This window comes from Ambystoma mexicanum, chromosome 2p, assembly GCF_040938575.1.
Source record: "Ambystoma mexicanum isolate Mex_15411 chromosome 2p, UKY_AmexF1_1, whole genome shotgun sequence".
Classification (NCBI taxonomy): Eukaryota; Metazoa; Chordata; class Amphibia; order Caudata; family Ambystomatidae; genus Ambystoma; species Ambystoma mexicanum.
In genome coordinates this window covers 1,211,204,728-1,211,222,635 of record NC_090923.1, presented here as the reverse complement: position 1 = coordinate 1,211,222,635, position 17,908 = coordinate 1,211,204,728, and the positions used below count along the sequence as shown (strand labels likewise).

At 45.4% G+C, this 17,908-nt stretch overlaps 1 protein-coding gene across 1 annotated transcript in view; it reads right to left on the bottom strand.

Annotated features, from left to right (window-relative positions):
- The window catches only part of GDI1 (GDP dissociation inhibitor 1), a 268,309-nt gene that overhangs the window by 82,071 nt on the left and 168,330 nt on the right, over positions 1-17,908 (bottom strand). Inside the window, exon 5 of the mRNA XM_069645471.1 lies at positions 17,420-17,618. Coding sequence (XP_069501572.1) covers positions 17,420-17,618 — 199 coding nt within the window. The remainder of the gene's footprint in view (positions 1-17,419; positions 17,619-17,908) is intronic.

Below are 17,908 nucleotides of genomic sequence, written 5' to 3'. Positions count from 1 at the left end.
TTTGGGCCACACGTCATCAGAGTCCCAAGCTCCATCTCAGGACAATGACTGGTACCGAAGAGAGGCCCGTGTGGAGGCTGAACAGCCCACAGCATGTTCCAAGGGCACTTTCGATGGCAGGCCTCTTTGTGGGGGATCAAGACTGTCATTTATTTATTTTTTATAGAAACGCTAAATCTTAAGGTAAAATTCCTGGTCAGCCTCAAACCCATTTCTGTAGCCGTCTGTATTTCTTCATGGTTTGGCTTTCCTTCTGACATGGAGGCTGCTGGAAGGGGCACATTCAGAATGTGTCATCTATCTCTGGGGTTACATTTTCCTGGGGCTTTTATTAACTTCAATAAAATATGATGAACCATGTGGACTCGGCTGGAAGGTATTTATTTTTCATCTGATTCCCTTAATGTAATTGCTTGATTAGATCTTTCATTACTTTTATGAACTGTCGTGCTTTTTGTCCATTTTGAGCTTGCCCTGCCATCTGCCTGAGTCAGCTTGTTGAATGCTACCCAGGGGTGAGCTAAGGATACTTTTAATGGGGTTCTGAGCCCCCTTTATGAGGGCTCTGTGATCGGTTTGTTGTGGGAACTGTGAGGGGTCCGAAAAAAGAGGCAGATCCAAAGTTGTACTGTTTTCAACATCAGACATCTTTATTAAGTTAAAAGGGTTAGAGAAAGGCCTCTCTATCCCTATCCTAAAGAGAGTTTCCTACCTAGGAAACTAAAACTAAAGATCAGTCTGTCTCATCGTCAAAATTATATGTACTGTTCTTGTGTTAAAACATGCTGATGCCACCCTCACACTAGAAATAAACAACTAAAAGGTGTAAGGGAAGTGTCTCTGATGTTGGTTATGTAAAGTGTTCAAAACAAGTAGATAAATCCAACAAAACAATCCTTGGAGCCATAGGGCGTTACCTTCCCCTGGATGTCTTGGGTAGGACGGCAAAAAGTGTCTTTCAAATAATAACTCTTAAAAATGGCAAAAGTGTCTCTTTCAAACAGCAACATCTTATACTGCCCTACCAGGAAGCCTCTAGTAGGTTCAGCAGGATCCCTGGTATTCTCTCCTGCCAGGTATCTGTCCGCAATGTCTTATTCCTCTCTATATTTCAAGTGGATCACCTGGTGTACTTCCCTGCCAGGAATCCTTCTGGGGCTTCCAGATCCCCTCGTATACTTCCCTGTCAGGTATCTTCTCCCCAAATGCTGACTGCCTGATGTACGTCTTTCACCAGGACATATTTTGAAGTCCTCAAGGTCTTTCAGTATAGCACAGTTGTATTGCTTCACAGTTTATACTTTCTTGGTTTGAGGTACTACTTGTTCCAACTTTCCCCACATTGACATCTCATATGGAGACTTGTGCAAGTTCTTTTAACTTCTTCAGTAGCATTCACCTGCTTTTGGTAACACTTGCTCCAACTTCCATCATACTGATCTCTCGTAAACGAGAATTTGGGCAAATTCTGTTTTTGTATTCCATTTAGTCGAAATTCAAAAGGAGTTCTTAATTGCGCACATGCCTGTTGGTATGCCCAAGGGTTCCCCAACATCTCTGGGTAGACTCACCAGCGTTTGGTAGCATTCCCGGCCCGTGGGACAGCGTTTCGTGCTCGAAAGACTTTGTTTCAGCTCTCCTGCCGGCTCCATACTCACCCGCTTGCAAGCCCACTGCTTCTGGACGCGACTGTGCTCCCGGTAGCTTTGCTCCTGCTGCCGGTTCCCCAGCAGCTCTCGCCCGGTGCCTGCCGTGTCCCCTGTGGCCTTGCACCACGCCGGTAGGTACTGCTTGTGAGCAGCAGACTTAAAGCATCTGCTTTCTCCAGCACGGTCCACTCCAGTGCTGATGCCTTCTCCCTCGGTTCGGCTTCCTTCTTCCGTGGTGTTTCTCTCACTCCAATGTGGACACTGTTTTTGAATGTCCCGCAGACTTGGACCTCATCATAACAACTAGCCTGCATGTTGAGTTTAGTGTTTCCTTTGATCCACATTAACTCCATCCTCCTCTTCTTCGTCTCAGTACTTGAGGCTTTATGGGAACTGGAGTCCTTAGAGTTTATAGGACTTACAGGGTGATTTTGTTTAGGATATTTTGTTAGCAGAAAAACGTCAGAGACAGATGTTATGCGTTTGTTATGTATATATGAGGTGTGCTCAGAATGACAGTATGCCATCAGAATTCTAGGTGTCATAATGTTTTCTTCAAAAGGCGGGGAAGAATACTGCGTCCTTCCTACTGGAGTCATCACCTCCTCCCAGTTGTTGTCCCCTCTCCAATGATCCTCCCTCACAATACCAACCCTGGTATAAACTCTAGCCCTTTTAATGATTGTAAGGTACAAGCACGGACCTTCTGTTGGTGAGGTTAAAATGAGAGGTTCTACATTTCCGGGAATCCATAGGAATTCCTCTTCCACCTGTTTTAGATAGTCTTGTTCCTCATCATCCAGTGTCTAATTGTTCTTTGTCTGGGTGTATATAAGTCACATTAGATACCTTTGAAGGGGGCCTCCCTATACCATCATGGGGTTTTATCTCGTTTTTGCTTTTTCCAATCATGTTCTCTCATGAGGATGTTTACATTGGAAATTGTCTGTTCCAGAGCCTTAGTTTACCATGGTGGGATATGGGTAATTGGGGTGTAATACATATCAACCTGATAACCTTTCTCTAAGCCTTTCTTCACACGCCACATGGATAGGATCACCCCCAGGGGCAGGTCACCTACTAGACACCTGGAGTTTTTTGTTTTGGTGTATATAGTGACGGTTTCCTTGGGGTCTGACTTATTTATTCCTCTCCCTTGAGGCTCAAATATATCAAACATGCATTCCTGGGAGGTATGTTGCTCTGCAGCCTCCATTGCACCCCTAACCAACTCTTGACTCTTTAGCTTTTCTTTTTTACACGCCAAATAAGCCTCCCCTTCATGGTCCCTTGAAAGGCAGGGGTGGCACACTTTGTGTGTCCTTCCAAGGAAATGTATAGTTGCACTTTGGAAAACATTTAAATTGAGTGTTCTCCATTGAGGCAGCTGCTGGAGGTATTGAGATGATAATTTTACATGTACATTGCAAGTCATTCTCACATATGCCATATTTTCGGGGTCAGGACAAGCTGGATGTCTTTAGTCTTTGATGTCTCAGTTCCCAGTTGAAGACATGTGGTTTGGCATGTAAGACCTCTGCCGCTCACTACTGAGACCTTCCAATAGCAAAATAAAATGCAAATCTGAGGGTGTAGGCTTATAGGGGCATTATGTATAATGTTAAGGCAGTGTTTGTACAACCCTCTGTTGAGGGACCTACAAGCACTTGCCTTAATGGGGGATAATACACCCTGGATAGGAAAGGCAAGCAAAACCTCACTTAAAGGCAAGCAACGTGGACAAAGTGACAAGGCTTTATTCAGGTAGGGATAGGAGGCTCACACCAAGGTACAAGTAGTGCACACACTTATCTCTAGAAAATATACCACACTGGCCTACTGAAAAATAGATTTTTTAATTATGTCACACATCTGGAGCCTATAAGTGGGTCCATGTTAGATAGGATTTTCATCTTTATGATAAATCTTCCTGACATGTGTCAACTCCAGAAATTTTTGCTTGGACCTGGTAATTATGTGTGTGTTCCTACGTGACAGGGAATCGTTTCCCCTCACCTAGTCTTTTACTCTTTTTTATGGGTGACCTGTTTATGTCTCTCCATAATGTGTGATTGTAGTTATAGTTTCCCATAACTTTGGATTGACTAATGTACTATGGCAGTACACAGCCTTATAAATGCAGTGGCTTCATTTAAATGCTCTTATTATTTCTTGGGTGAACTACTGTTCCCAAGAAGTAAAGTGGGATTCACATCCCCTTTACATTGATTTTAGTGAGCCAGTACACCCCGCCTTATGTGGGAGTGCTGGGGGGATACAATGTATCCACTTTCTTACTTTCCTGGTAAGATTTTGGTTACAATTGAAAGTTTACTTGAATGGCTGGTGGCAGTGGTTTTACCTTCATGGGTTTCAGTCTTTATTACACGCAGACCGCCAGATCAGCCTCAGTAATGCACAGGAGGGCCACCATTGTGCTAGAATTGTGGGCTCCTTTTTTGGTATTTCTCCTTAGAGTGTTGTTTCTAAGGTCTTCTTCTGCCCTTCGAGGCACGAACGACCTTGGTTTCAGTTTTGTCTTTAGCGATAATCCTTTGTATTTCGCGTCTAGGCTCCAGAGTGTCTGAGAAGGCAGGAAGCGAGGGAGGAGTTCAAAACTCCTCAGCCCTTTGTCGTTCACCTTGCCTGAAAGGAACCAGTTCCAAATTTGGGGCTGGCTATCCTGATTAGACTGCCAGGCCGCCCCTTTCTGTAAACTGCAGGGAGAGTTTGGAGAAGTTGCGCTGTACTTCCTGATAAATGCTCAATCCTGGAAGCTGCTGAAAAGTCGACCACTGGAACCAAATCCAAAAATATGAATAGACGACGGCTGCAACCATTACGAGCGACTGGAGAGCCTGCTGTGTACCCAGAGCCTGATGTAATCCTTCCTTCCAATCGACCTGGGGGTCCCGAATGCAAAGATTCCTACCCAGAGGCTGGTTTGATCCACTAGTCTCATGAAGACCTGCATTTTGAGCCATCCAATGATGTGCTGCATCCTTGCTGGGCTGCAAACTGTCAATACCCTGGGACCACGAGCTGGTGTGCAGTGCATGATCTTCCGAAGTCTGATTCCGTCCGAAACATTGGTGAACTCCTCCATAGACCTCCATGACGTCCCCTAACCAGAGTGCAGGACCAAGAGTGAAGAGAATCTGACCGTCAATATTTGTTCTTCATCTGGCTCCTGTAAAAGGGTGCTAAAGCCACACAGCCACTAGAATCCGTGCAGAAACCTTTGCTGGAAGCTTCCTCTGACGACTGCTGCTACAAGTTCCCATCCAGTGTCCAGTTCTTTCATCTCCAGACCAAGAACTCAGGGACAGGGTCCTGTGCTGCTACTTCCTGAAGGCAGCTAATCAGAAGCTCTTCTCCCAAAGGTACTGTGCTGGCTTGGGTAATACTTAAAAGTCTTGTCTTAATCCTGTGAGGCTGAGTGGTTGAGAGTTTGCCCATACCGCTTGCCCAGGCCTAATGATGGAACACATATAGGGAGTCTTCTGTGAAGTCCCTAAACACTTGCAACTAATTCTAAAGTGAATACTTACTTGTTTAAGAAGATCTCCTATGGAATTCTGACTTTCCGGCAACTGTACCCCATCCGGACCAGAGTACAGCTGGCTCCTAGACCACTCTTCTGCCTCTGAGAAAACTCATGCTATAGACTAGGGAAGGACCTTATAAGATAAGGATGCTGCCTTGAAAAGTATAACAAGTGTTAAAGTACTTACTAAAGAAATTAGGGTGCCAACTATACCTCTGTGATAGAAGAAGTTATAAAGTGTCCTTAAGTTTATACTTCCCATTGAGTTGCACTCTGCCCATCTAAAAAGTATATAAGTGATTTTACTTTGAATGGTGTTGCCCCCTTTCCGAAACGTAATAAGTATTGGTACCGTTTTATTATTCTGAACTGAATGTGTGTAAAAGCTTACCAATAGGGTTTACCTACTGTTAGGCAGAAACCTGTGCAGTTCCCTTGGGGAACACTGCAAAAGATTTAAGACTACAGGTATAGCAGTAAACCCACTTGGTAGCAGTCTGCACCACCCAGATTTACCTGGTAGCTGTGGCTGAGCAGTCAGACTTCCCTCAAGAAGAGTTAGGCAGTATGCAAAGTATACACAATATGTACTCAAGACACAATAACACAAGCAAACACTGACCAGAGCTTGGTTTCAAAAGTATATAGTTATTTATTTTCAAGAACACATAAGTTGAAAACACTCTAGCAAAATATAGTAAAACACTCTAAACACAGTTATATGGAAAGCAGTCCCAATCCTTATTCCTATCTAGACAACTCTAGGTTAACACCACATAATTCAAACAGAGGTGAGCGCTTAACGTTAGATGACACTCTAGTAGGTAAAAAGAAGGGAGAAGGAGCAGAATTAGGATAAACACACCACTCTAAGGTTAAGAACACTTTTTGTAAGCTCAAAGAAGCACAAAGTCACAGGTGAGCAAAAGTCACTAAGCAGGGCCCACTCTTGGAGCAGACAGAGCGAAAACGTGCCCAAGATCACACAGTTGGTAGGGATTCAGAGTCTTGCAAAAGAGTTCGGAAAAGAGTTAGAGAGGCTAAGAAAGTTTAGCCAAAGTGTCCCAGGCAATCCCAGGATCGAAAGCCGGGGGCTAAAACTACCCCGTACAGTCGGTGGCAAGGGAAGCCAGGCGGAACACGGTACCTTAACGGAAAGGATCCTCCAGCGGGGGCAGTTGTTCCAGGCAGTGGCAGCAAGGCTCGACGTCGGTCAGGGGAGAAGAAGATCTCGCTGAAGAGCAGAAGAAGAAGGTCGTTGCACTGCCCGGGAAGAAACCAGCCGCGGAGTCCTCCGGTTAAAGGGTTGTACCGACTTTCGCGGTTGGGGTAAAAGTGGTGGGTATTCCGGTTGCCGGGGTGCTTGGCACTGGCAAGGCGGCCACGAGATACCTCGAAGAGCGGAAAGAAGGTGAAAACTGGTTGTCCCCACCAGTCAAGGGAAGGAGCCACTCCGTTAAGAGTTCTCCTCGGTCGTCGGGAAAAGTGGTGAGATGGTTCAGCAGGGCTCCACCGGCGGTGTCGTCGTAGCAGATCAACTCAGCTCGTCCCTCGTTGGATTCTTAGGTCCTGTGGCGACTTCTGAAGTTCCAGTCCCCAAAGCCCTGCTTTTATGCAGCAAACCCCCATTCACCCAGCCTAGCTGTCACTCAAACATGCTAAGTGGTGAGCCGGCCGGCTCACCACTTGGGCCAATCAGGACGGAGTGCGACTTGAGTTACCTAGGTAACTCAGTCCAGGGTGCCTAAATCCCCCTCCACCCCTCCTAAGTACCCCAGACAGAGTGGCACCACTTTGGAGGGCTTCTGTGGAGAAGCCCGCCAAAAGTGGGACAAAGGGCTCCACTTTGGGTTAGAGTTACAGAGGCGAATGCCAACGCCATTTTAGCATCAAGTTTTGGCAAAAAATCCCAACCGGAGTTATAATAATAAATATATAAACCGGCGGTATGTTTAAGGCTACCGTAAATAAATAATTAAATGTGTTAGCCTAAAACAATGGGAAATCCCATAGGAAAATATTTGCGGTCGAATATAAAACGTAGTTTCCACTGCCACCAGCCAAAACTCGATCAGGGGGGACGGAGACGTGCCCCCTCGACTAACAGACCCTGGGGCAATCGAATTGCCCCAGCCAGTACGTCCACAATATGATGGTTTGTACTGGTTCTGTTCAGGATTTAAGACTAGTAAAGTCTTTGGTGACTTTACATGCCCTGGGAGACAGTAGTCAGTCCCAGGGTATGGAGTCTATGTTGGGGAGTCCCTAGGACACCCCTGGGTTACGGCACAGAGGGTGCTGTGTAACCCACATCACAAAAATATATGAGGCCCTATGGAGTAAAAGACCCCATAGCCCATTCAACACAAGGTTTAACCAAGAAAACACACTTCAACATGCCCAAGAGTGAGGGTAAAAGAGTCTCACTCTTGGCAGGGGAGAAAAAATAAACCCAGAAATCCAGCAAAGCTGCTGGGGGACTCACTAGGTAGGGAAATTCAGCCTAAACAGAGAATTCTCCCTAACACCTACCTTGAAATACATTGTGTCTTTCTTAAAGCATAACAGTGGGTTTTGCTTTCCCTGATCTGCTTAATGCATTTCTAAAACAGTCTTGAAGTTAATACTTGTCTTTGAGTTGCTTGTAGCCCCTCTTAAAAAGTATATGGGCCTTTACTTACCTTGCCGGTGCTACAGGCATCACCATTCCCACTGAGCCCTGTTGGGGCTCAAATGGGAATGGGGATATACCAGCTCCCGCAAAAGGGCAATTACCGGGTCCGGCAGGGCCAGAATACCCCAGTAATTGCCCATTCGCGGGTGCCAGATTTTCTTGCCGGCTTGGAGGTAACCTTGTCCGTTTTACCGGCAAGGCTACCTCCAACCTTGTAATGAGGCCCATAGTGGTTCAGTAATTCTTTGGACCATATGTATGCTAAAATTTCTTCGTACCAAGCTACAGCCCTCTCTCCCTCCAAACATAAGCCGGACTGCACTACGCTACCAAATGTTCTCAGGTGGTACAGCCTTATACTAAGAGTGGGTTTATGTACGTCCTCAGATGTATGGTTTTATGAAGCCATTAGTGGGACTTTAGAAAAACTGTCCCTAACAGTCCACTATCTTAGTCAGGCACGCACATTAATTAACAGGAGGAGGGAGAACAAGGGAACCACACAAACTAACAAAGCAGGTAAACTCCCCTGTAGGCCTGTGTTAGGAAAGATTTTATGTTTTCTGCCTTCCTCCCATAGACTTTTATGGGACACCCTTTCTTTTTCCTGTCCATTTTACTCTGGGCTTAACTTTTGAGGACAGTTTTATCTCCCTTCTCTTTTTGCTCAATTCTATGGGGAAACTGATCAGTTCCCCAAGACTATCAGTACTACGAGACATGATTTTGTGTATTGTTACAATTGCACACAACTGTGAAGTGTGCTTATGATTTTTTGCATTCTTATAACTTTTTATGTGGTGCCTTTTGGTTACATTTACAATGTGCCTATAATGGTGGGCTGTTGGCAGTGGATATTTTCCTACCATTTTGTAATCTTTTTACATGTGCATTTTAGCATTTACCGCAAATGGCTACTTAAGGTAGTTAGTCATATGGTTTTTGCCTGTCCGTTGACCATATTGTTCTTTGGCCTTCTTCCTACCCTCTTGGGTCCTGAATTGCCATGTATGGGTAGCCCTTTCACAGGGAAAGGTGCTGCTTTGCAGGGAAAAGAGGTGTTGTGTGTGAACTCGGATGTGGGGACTAGGGCTGTCTGGTCCCAGTACACATCCTGGTGCTTGAATGTCTGTTGCTGAGCAGATGTTGTGTCAAGTAGCTATCCATGATTGGACGGACACAGCCAGTTTGAATGGTGCAGAACCTGAGGATTGGTGGACCTGGATGAGTCCTCTACGGAACAGAGCAGCCTGTTGAAAACCCCTGCAGCTGAACAAAACCAACTCCAGAGAAGTCTGGGTGAAGCCTTGCACCACTGTTGTGGTCTCAAGAAGACCAACCTCAGTGCTTCGACCTGTGGCCTGGTGGAAACAACCAGATCAACCCCTACTCAAGGAGCCATGCCTTCTAACCCCTTGGAAGTGTCCCTGGACCAACCGGTGGACTGACCAGCTCTCTCCTGGGCTCCCTAGCAGCATCCGTCTCCATTTCAAGTGCATACTTGGAACTTGGAGGATGTTCAACTTGTACTGCAAGACGCATGCTTCTACACTTTCAGCCTTCTTGCATATGCTCCTTTGTTCATCCCTGGAAGATAGCCTGTCACTGCCCGATTGTGGTGATACCCATTGCAATCTGTCTTCTTCGCATCCTTGAGGTGCCCTGGAGTAGCCTGCTCCACAGAAATCTTCACCTGTCCTTTGTTTGGGTGTTGAGTTGGAAGGTGCCTGGAACTGAGATCTAAGTATTGCAAACAACCAAAGTTAAATCCCAAAAGTGACCTCTGCACTTGCGACCCATTGGCCATCCTCGACCAGACTAAGCACATAAGACTGTGTCCCCAACGGATTCCGGAACCGCAGCAGTGGTCTCTGGAAAATTGTAAGTCGGGGTAAATTAACATATTATTTCCTTTCTTCTCCTGTTCACCTTAGAGCTACATGAGCATAAGGTCCTGTACCTAAATCACTCTTTCCTGACTTTGGTGGTCGGTAGAGGTCTGGTCAAGGATCCCTTCGTAGGCCTATTCTAGTGTCTGGGATTGAGTGAGTTTACTTACCTGAACTTTACTTACCTTTTTGAACTTTGTATCATAACCACTCGCATCGTCCAAACTCTTAGTAAACCTACCTGAGAAGTATAACTTTTGAACTTATAACTTTAGGCCACAAACCCAAACCATCTTGGGGCTGGGCTCACTAATTGTTATGGAAAAAGCTCTATGGCTATTGCAAAGTGCCTTTTCAGAATGTCATGCATCTGACTACTTACCTGTGTTATACTGGTTTTTGACTGAAGATGAATGTATATATCTGTTTTATAGAAAGTGTATGAGAATATTTGACTGGACGTTTTACTTGCTTATTGTGTATTTTAAAGGCCTAATAAATCACTGTATATTTTTGTATTTACCTGTTAGGGTGGATTTCTAAAATCAGGCCCTAGGGGTAGGATTTTAGGAGGCCATCTTATTTATGGTAAACATGGAAGACACTGACAGGTTAGCCAAAACCCAATCAAGGTAGAGTGGAAGAACAGCCAAAGCTTACTCTCAGGAAGAATGCGAGAGTGTTCTAAGGGTACAATGTGTCCACACAGGGCACAGTTAGTCAGTAAGTTTCAAAAATACAATTATTTATTAGGCCTTTTCTGAACACACTAAACATACAAAAATCACAGACAGATGAGGTAATCAAAAAACATGTGTCTTATATATTTACATTCACCCTTAGAAATAAGATTGCACATTCATGAAATACCAGTAGTCAGCAGGCAAGTAATTTAATGCAGGAAAAACAGTTAGATAAGATGGAATCACTCTGTCTTATGAAGTCCAACCCTAAGATGTATGAGGCCTTGTGCCCTCAAAGTCAGAAGTTTCAACTATAAGTATTTCAGAACTGATGCAGTGGGCTGTGGTGGTGGTGATTTGAAGAGTTCTTTAAAGAAAGGTAAGTTTGTACTTCAAATTAGGCAAGTACCCCACTTTATCCTGTTCCCAAGGTAAGCCATAAGAAAGGATTCTTTGCCCAGGTTTGATGACCAAAGGCCAGGCCATAAGGAGTTTAGGGACAACGGCTCTCCACCCAATGTTACCCTATGGAGGTGGGGGACAGAAACAGATATGTTCACTTACCCCCGACCCCCTGACTCTCATTCTTCCTTGTGACACTGCAGGTCTTTTGGAACTCGCTGGGGCTCTAATATTCTGTCCTTTGTTTGGGTGAGCAGAGCGAGGGGTCGCGGGTACAAGGTTCACTTTTCGTGTCGGTAGCTAGTTGCGGTTCTCATGAGACTGTTACAAGCAACTTCTTGAAGATCCACAAAGAAAAGATGTAGACCCCAGCAGCGCAAACCTTTCAGGACACCTCACAGGACTGCAGAAGGATAGCTCCAGCGGAGGTCACAACGGCCAAACAGTGACAGGAGATCTTTAAGCTGTGAACACAGAAGCAGCCACCGCCCAGCTTCCTTTGTCATGAAAAGTCTGAAATTGTGAGGACAAGTGACTTATTACATATGCTGATGATCCTGTGACTCCCGAGGCTCTGCTCAGAAAGCGATGGCTGCAGTGCGGTAGCCCAAATGGGAGCAGGTCAGTCCACCAGGTGGTGCATGGACAATTCCGAATGCTTCCAAGGAATGGATCCACAAGCAGGGGTTGAGTCTGGTTGTTCCCACTGGTTTAAGGTTCGAACCACCAACCAGGGTCTTCTGAGATCAGGTAGAGGAGCAGGGCTTCACTAGGCGAATCACTGGAGGGAATGCTAGTCAGCTGCAGGGGTTGTCCTTAGATTGTGAGCCAGCTGCTCTTCTTTGTAGAAGGCTTGATTCCAACAATGACCTGTCTAATAGCTGCAGGAGCATGGCCCCCCAAGCCCGAACAGGCTTAGCATCAAGATTTAGCTTCCTGCTGGGCTGCCACTCTTTATTCAACGAGCCACCGGGAGTCATGTTCACTGGTGTGAGAAACAGAAGGTGTCTCACCCACTAGTCCTCTGGGATCTGTCATCCAGGTGGCCAGGACAAGGCCCTGGCTTTTGGATCCAGCTCCAGGGGGTGGACCAGTGCGGGAGGATTACCTAGGTGAGGGGTCTTCGGGGAGTGGGACACCGGATGGTGAGACGTGGTATCCCCTTCTGTGTAACACCTTTACCCCATGCTATCGGGTAGGATATTTAGGAACTCTATCCCCCTTTTACAACATGCACACTTTCTCACTCACAGCCCGCTCTAACACCTGAGCCGTGTACCTGGCATGTCCAATACTTTGGTCAGGCAAGGTCAGGCAATTACAGACAATCACTCACACCTGACTTCCATTACACTTCCCCCACGGATAAAAGGCGGAGCATGAGAGCACAATCTGAGCGAGGCAAAGCACACGCGGAAACAGCAGTTTCGAGACCGCAGCTGAGCAAGAGAGAAAAGGCAGCAAAACCGAAAGGGATCACAAGGAGGGAAATTCCTGTGACCTTTTTCACAAGGAACTGTTACATTCCCGAAACCTCGAAAGAAAGTGTAGGACCGGGAAACCAGGCTGAAGAATCCTGCATTGTGTGTTGGAAGATACCCGGGCCCTCCCGTGCCAATAATCAAGGCGCGGAGAAATCAACAACCACTGTGGTACCGTCCTTGGCTCCAAGAACAAAGCTGCTTCAGTGAAAGCTACACAGCAGGTGAGTTGGGGAGACTGATACAAGTCCGGTCTGTGTTGAAGCCAAGGTTGGAAGCAGCAACATTGTACGGCGAGTGCTGGAGGGAATATTCTGAAAACGCGTGTGATAAGAGATGCAAGTGAAGTTAAACTGCTGATGAGTGATTGAACTTTAAAGCAAGCTACAATACCTTTAACAGGGTGGTCTGGCACCGCATGGGTGCTCAATAGAAGGTCTCGGTAAGGTATCTAGCTGAGAAGTAATAACAGTAGATACATTTTATCCAAGCCCAGCAGAGGAAGATCAGTTGAAAGTGAACGAATAAATGTGAATCGAAGTAGTCCTGCGACGACTGGTCATTCAAAATCCTGCGCACAGTTGAAAGCCTTCAATTTGGATGAAATAGAGAATGTTTGGGAAAGAGGGGGACCCCGGGTGAACAGTAAATCACCCGAGAAGTTATACAAGTGAAAATCCTAACAAGAAAGGAACTGTACTGTTTTGCTGTTTGCATCAGGCCTTTTGAAATAAGAGACTTTGAATGGCAAAGAGACTTTGGCACAGAAGGTCCTGATATTGAGATTTTGAACTGCATCCTTGTGCTAGAAAAGCCAGAGTATGTGCTAAGCTCGAGTGTGCCGGCTTGTCCCATGCTGCAAATTTGGGGAAGGGAAGCTAACAGCTCAACTATCCTGACATATCATTTCTTGAACACTTTCTTTTGTACAACATTGTTTCCCACACCATATATATTTAGAAGTAAGGATTGGCAATAGGTTTATTACTATAGGCTACGCCCTTTTATTTTGACCAGACTCTACTAGGACTGCGCTATTATTATTTGATGGTCGTAGCTTGCTCCTATCTTTAGATTTAGGATTACATAGGTGTTTTTCAAACCCTGTTGAAGTTCCATAAACACTCTTGAACTGTGACCACTTGCGTCTGTCTTACTGTTTGATACCATGCCTGCCTTACACTGGTTCCCCCGTCCTTGCAGTGTCTTCTTCGTGGTTTGTTCACTTCAGACTTGAAGGTCAATGTCATGCGAAGGCTGTTTCTTCCTTTCTTCGTGAGAGGAGTCATTGGCTCTAGTTCAAGCTCCAGAGCACCAAATCCTGTAAACCGCATGTAGAACAAAAGGTTGTTTCTAGAGCCCAGCTAGTGTCACAGGGGCCCCTGATGAAGAACGTGTGAAGAAACAGTAGCTCAGCAACTTCAGAGAAAGGCCTAGCCAGCAGTCACAGGTTGCAGAAGGGAATAAGTGCAGCAGAAACACCACTGGAGCTCAGTACCAAAGGTCCTCCTATGGTGTTAAGCCAGTAAACAAAAGGTACAGCTGAGGTAACCATCATGCCATAATGGATGCAGTGCTTGGATTTTGGGTCATGCAGCACAGATGAATCCTAGAATTTGGATGAACACAAGCAGTCATTAGAATGGATCTCGATGGTCCCCTGGATCAAGGGAAAGGAGAACTGTAAAATGTTACTTTTGATCATGATAGAGGCAGCACTTCACCTTTTGTTTTCTTGGAGTCCAAAAGATGCTAGCTCAGAGCTTTTGACAAGGTTCTTGGGCTAGTGGTTTCTCTGGATGTTTTCAGGATCAAACTCCAGCATTTGACAAAATACTGGACTGGTGTTGGTTCACACTCATGCACCATTGAAACATTTAGCAGCCAGCCAATCCCAGACATCCATCCCAATCAGTGACCCCCACCGATCCCCTTTGGGAGGTCCTGTCTAAAGCTAACTTTCAGAAATTCCCTTAGTCACCCGTGGTCTCAACCTAATCATACAAAAATATTTTTGTTAATCATTAAAAACAAATCATAAAAGGCAAACCAAGTATTATTGCTTAGCTAATGGCCAGTCTCCAAATAATTACAGACTGTATTTTGGGAGCCACCAGGAAGGCATGTGAGCCATACTCATGCAACTACTGTTTATAATGTCACTGCCATTAACCAGAGGCAGAATAACTCCTTGGGCAAGGTTACTTGCCCTGGGAGTCTAAGTTGCACCTTGGCAGCTGTCCCCAAAAGGCAACATACAGTATGAGATCTGAATGAAACCCACTGGGGAAAAATGGTCCGAGTATCACAAACAAGCCAAACCCGAGGGGACTTATAAAGTGAGCAAAAATGTACTTTCTATCTTATAGGGGGACCTTTGGTTGGGGTTGCAGTTGGGTCCCTTTGGAGTATATCTCTGAAGATTAGAAATGCACTGTAGGATGTCATTTTGCACGCCAAACATAATCGAATAACTGGACACCACCATCAGACGAACAAAACTATCCGAATCTACATTAGCAGACCTCACTCTCGGGGAGTGGGGTTGGGACACCCACTGGTGGGACATGGCACCCCCCCTTTACCACTTTACCCCATCCTACCAGGTAGGGTATCTTGAGACTTCATCCCCCCCACACCCCTTTCCTACACAAACACTTTCACACTGACAGTGCGCTCTGGGGAAAGACAGACTCACAACCGAGCCTTACATTGTACATGTCCCGCTAATTAGATCAGGCAAAGTCAGGCAGTTGATTTTAATCACATACATCTGATACCCATTAGCTCTCCCCAAACAGATAAAAGGCAGAATGTAGAGACACACTGTGAGCAAGGTGGGACACGAGAAGGAGCAGAACTTCCGGGCGAAGGCGAACCTACTGGTGTAGAGCGACGGGCAGAGGGATGGGAGAAACCCAGCAGGAGTTGTTGCTTCCGAGGAGCTGTGAAAGATAGGTGCAAAAAGCCAAATCCCAGACAAGAAGACTGCATTGTGTTTCAAGGACACCAGTGACCCTCCCTGGGTGAATGACAGAGTTGGGGAGGCGAGGTTAAGCCTGTGGTATTAACCTTGACTTGTGAATTTAAACCGCAAAGACAAGAAGGAATGCACACAGCCGGTGAGTTGGCGAGCGACACGAAAGGCCGGTGTGTGTTAAGGAAAGATTTAAGTTGCAACAGTTCATCTCACAATTGAAGGCTGCATGTGTGTGGATGAGACATGAAGAAAGACAGACCGATAACTGTGAGGCCAGTGATATAGAGTAGCAGAGTGGTCCGGCGAAAGGAAGTAGCCCACTCGAAAGTCTCAGCGAAATATGTAGCAGCAAACTGAACGAACTATGAAATGTATAATGGTTAAGATGAACCCGTGTCCAGTCAAAGGATCGAATGAAAAGGATCGAATGACAAAAGGTTCGAGTCAAAAGGACTGAAAAAAAAGGTTCAATGCCTTTTTTTAAATGTATATTTTTTTTGGCTTCCGTATAGGTAAAAAAAAGTGTTTTTTACACCAGAAACAGGGTTTGGGGGGACCCCCAGCCCCCCCCCCCCAAAATAATAATTCGACCCTTTTGACTCAAACCTTTTGCCATTTGATCCTTTAACCTATAACCAGATGAACCCCAGAAAAAACGGAAGTGAAAAGGTGAATGCTTGAAGAGAAAGATTTCTTTGAACTTTTGTGCTTATGGTACTGAACTACCAAGACCAAGAGACACTGGGACAAGAGTGTGAGCTGAAGAGAAAGTAGAAGTGGTCCTGCGAAGGTCTATGGTAAAAGCCTCACACATTCGAAAGTCTTCGACATCAGTAAAAGGTCCGAGCCTGACTGAGGGAGACCGGAAGTGTGATAAGTTAGGGGAAGGGAACCTCTAACGGAGGTGAAATAAGCTTGGGGAAGGGAACCCCTGCAAGTGCTGTGATTGCTCGGTACGACCCCGGCTGAGGGAGATCTACATAGAATAAGGTACTTGTTGATTGAGAGGTTCAAGCCCGGCTGAGGGAGATTTATGTGAACTGTTAAAGCTTTGAGAGGTCAGATCCCGATGGAGGGAGAACTACGTGAACTTTTGTTGAACTGTGAAATAACGTTTTGTGAACTGGAATAAGTGAGTTTAACATGGAAGACCAAGCGGGCCATGACCCACGTTTTGAACTACCTTCTTTTTGAGAACCTGAGCCAGAGTGCGTCATCTTGTTTACGAGGGCCACCTTACTCCGTTCTGTCCAACTTGGGGAGGAGAGGTGGCTCAGTCATCTTGATACTTTGTTATAACATGGATTTTCCTTTGCATACATATTCCCCTTCACACACTTTTAGTATAAGAGATAGGGCAGGCATTAGGTCTTGTTAGTATAGGCCATTTTGATTTGACAAAGACAGACTAGGACTGTGCCTTTTTTATTATTTGATGGTAGAGACTATTTCTATCATAGGTATAGGGCAAATTATGAGTTTTTCCAAACCCCAAAAATTGAATAAATAGTTTGAAACTTGTACCTCTTGTGTCAGTGTCGGTGTCCCTTACAGTACCCTTATTTTCTTGCAACCTGCAAGCAGAGTTCTGGGATCTGCGACAGGCAATGCAGCAGAGCAGGGAACGCAGCAAAGCAGAGACAACAAGTCACTTACCCTGTAAACAGGCGCCCTGGTGTGAAACAGGGAGAAACATCTTATGGGGAAGGATTGCTTCAGCTTACATGCGTGTGCTCGGAGACACAGTCACATTGGGGGTGTTGAAGCTGTGAGACTCCCAAGCTATGCTGCTGGGCAACCCCTTTTGTGAGGCTCGGTTAGCTAAGAAAATGTAGTTACTCGTCATGTTGCTTTATTAAAATCCTGACTACTTTTTAGCTTTTTAATAAGTAGTCAGTATTTTTTCTAGTTTCCTTTGGGCTGCGGGAAAATGGGCTTAAATTATTTGCAAGAATATGGTAAAAAACCTACTTATTTTGTAATTATAGTATGCCAACAAACGGCTATTGACTAGGCATCCACTATGTATGTTTGTAGAGCATTATGAAGACTGTGTAGTCCGTCTGTACTCATCTGCATCAATGAAGCAGATACGCTAGCCGATTGCAACTTACTCGTCGGTCCTGTACAGAGCCAGTGCATGACCAGTGAAATCCATCACATCCTGGCCCAGGTCAAACTTCTTGTAGACATCTCGCATGGTGGTATCTCGGGGGTCCACCCCTTCGAAAGTCTTGGAGTCATGCTCGTCGAAGTTGGCGATAAACACAAGAAACTTGCGGAAGCGTCGCTTCTCAAACATGCCCATCAGATCTGCGATAAGAAGAAAAAATGAGATTGCAGTCCCAAAAGCAGCAAAGATATGGAGCACAAAAAAAACAGATAGGCCTGGACAGGTCACCTAACATCACAAAATGACAGTGTGCAGTAGAAAAATAATCGCATGCTGTTCTTGACACAAATTGTACTGAACAGAAAGATAAGCGTTTGTGTGCATACATTCTTTATTACCTCACACTGCACTGCTCTTAGACCACACATTATTTCTATGGTGAACAGTAAGTAAATGACACGCATATGAAAGGTTGTGGATGGGGGAACAA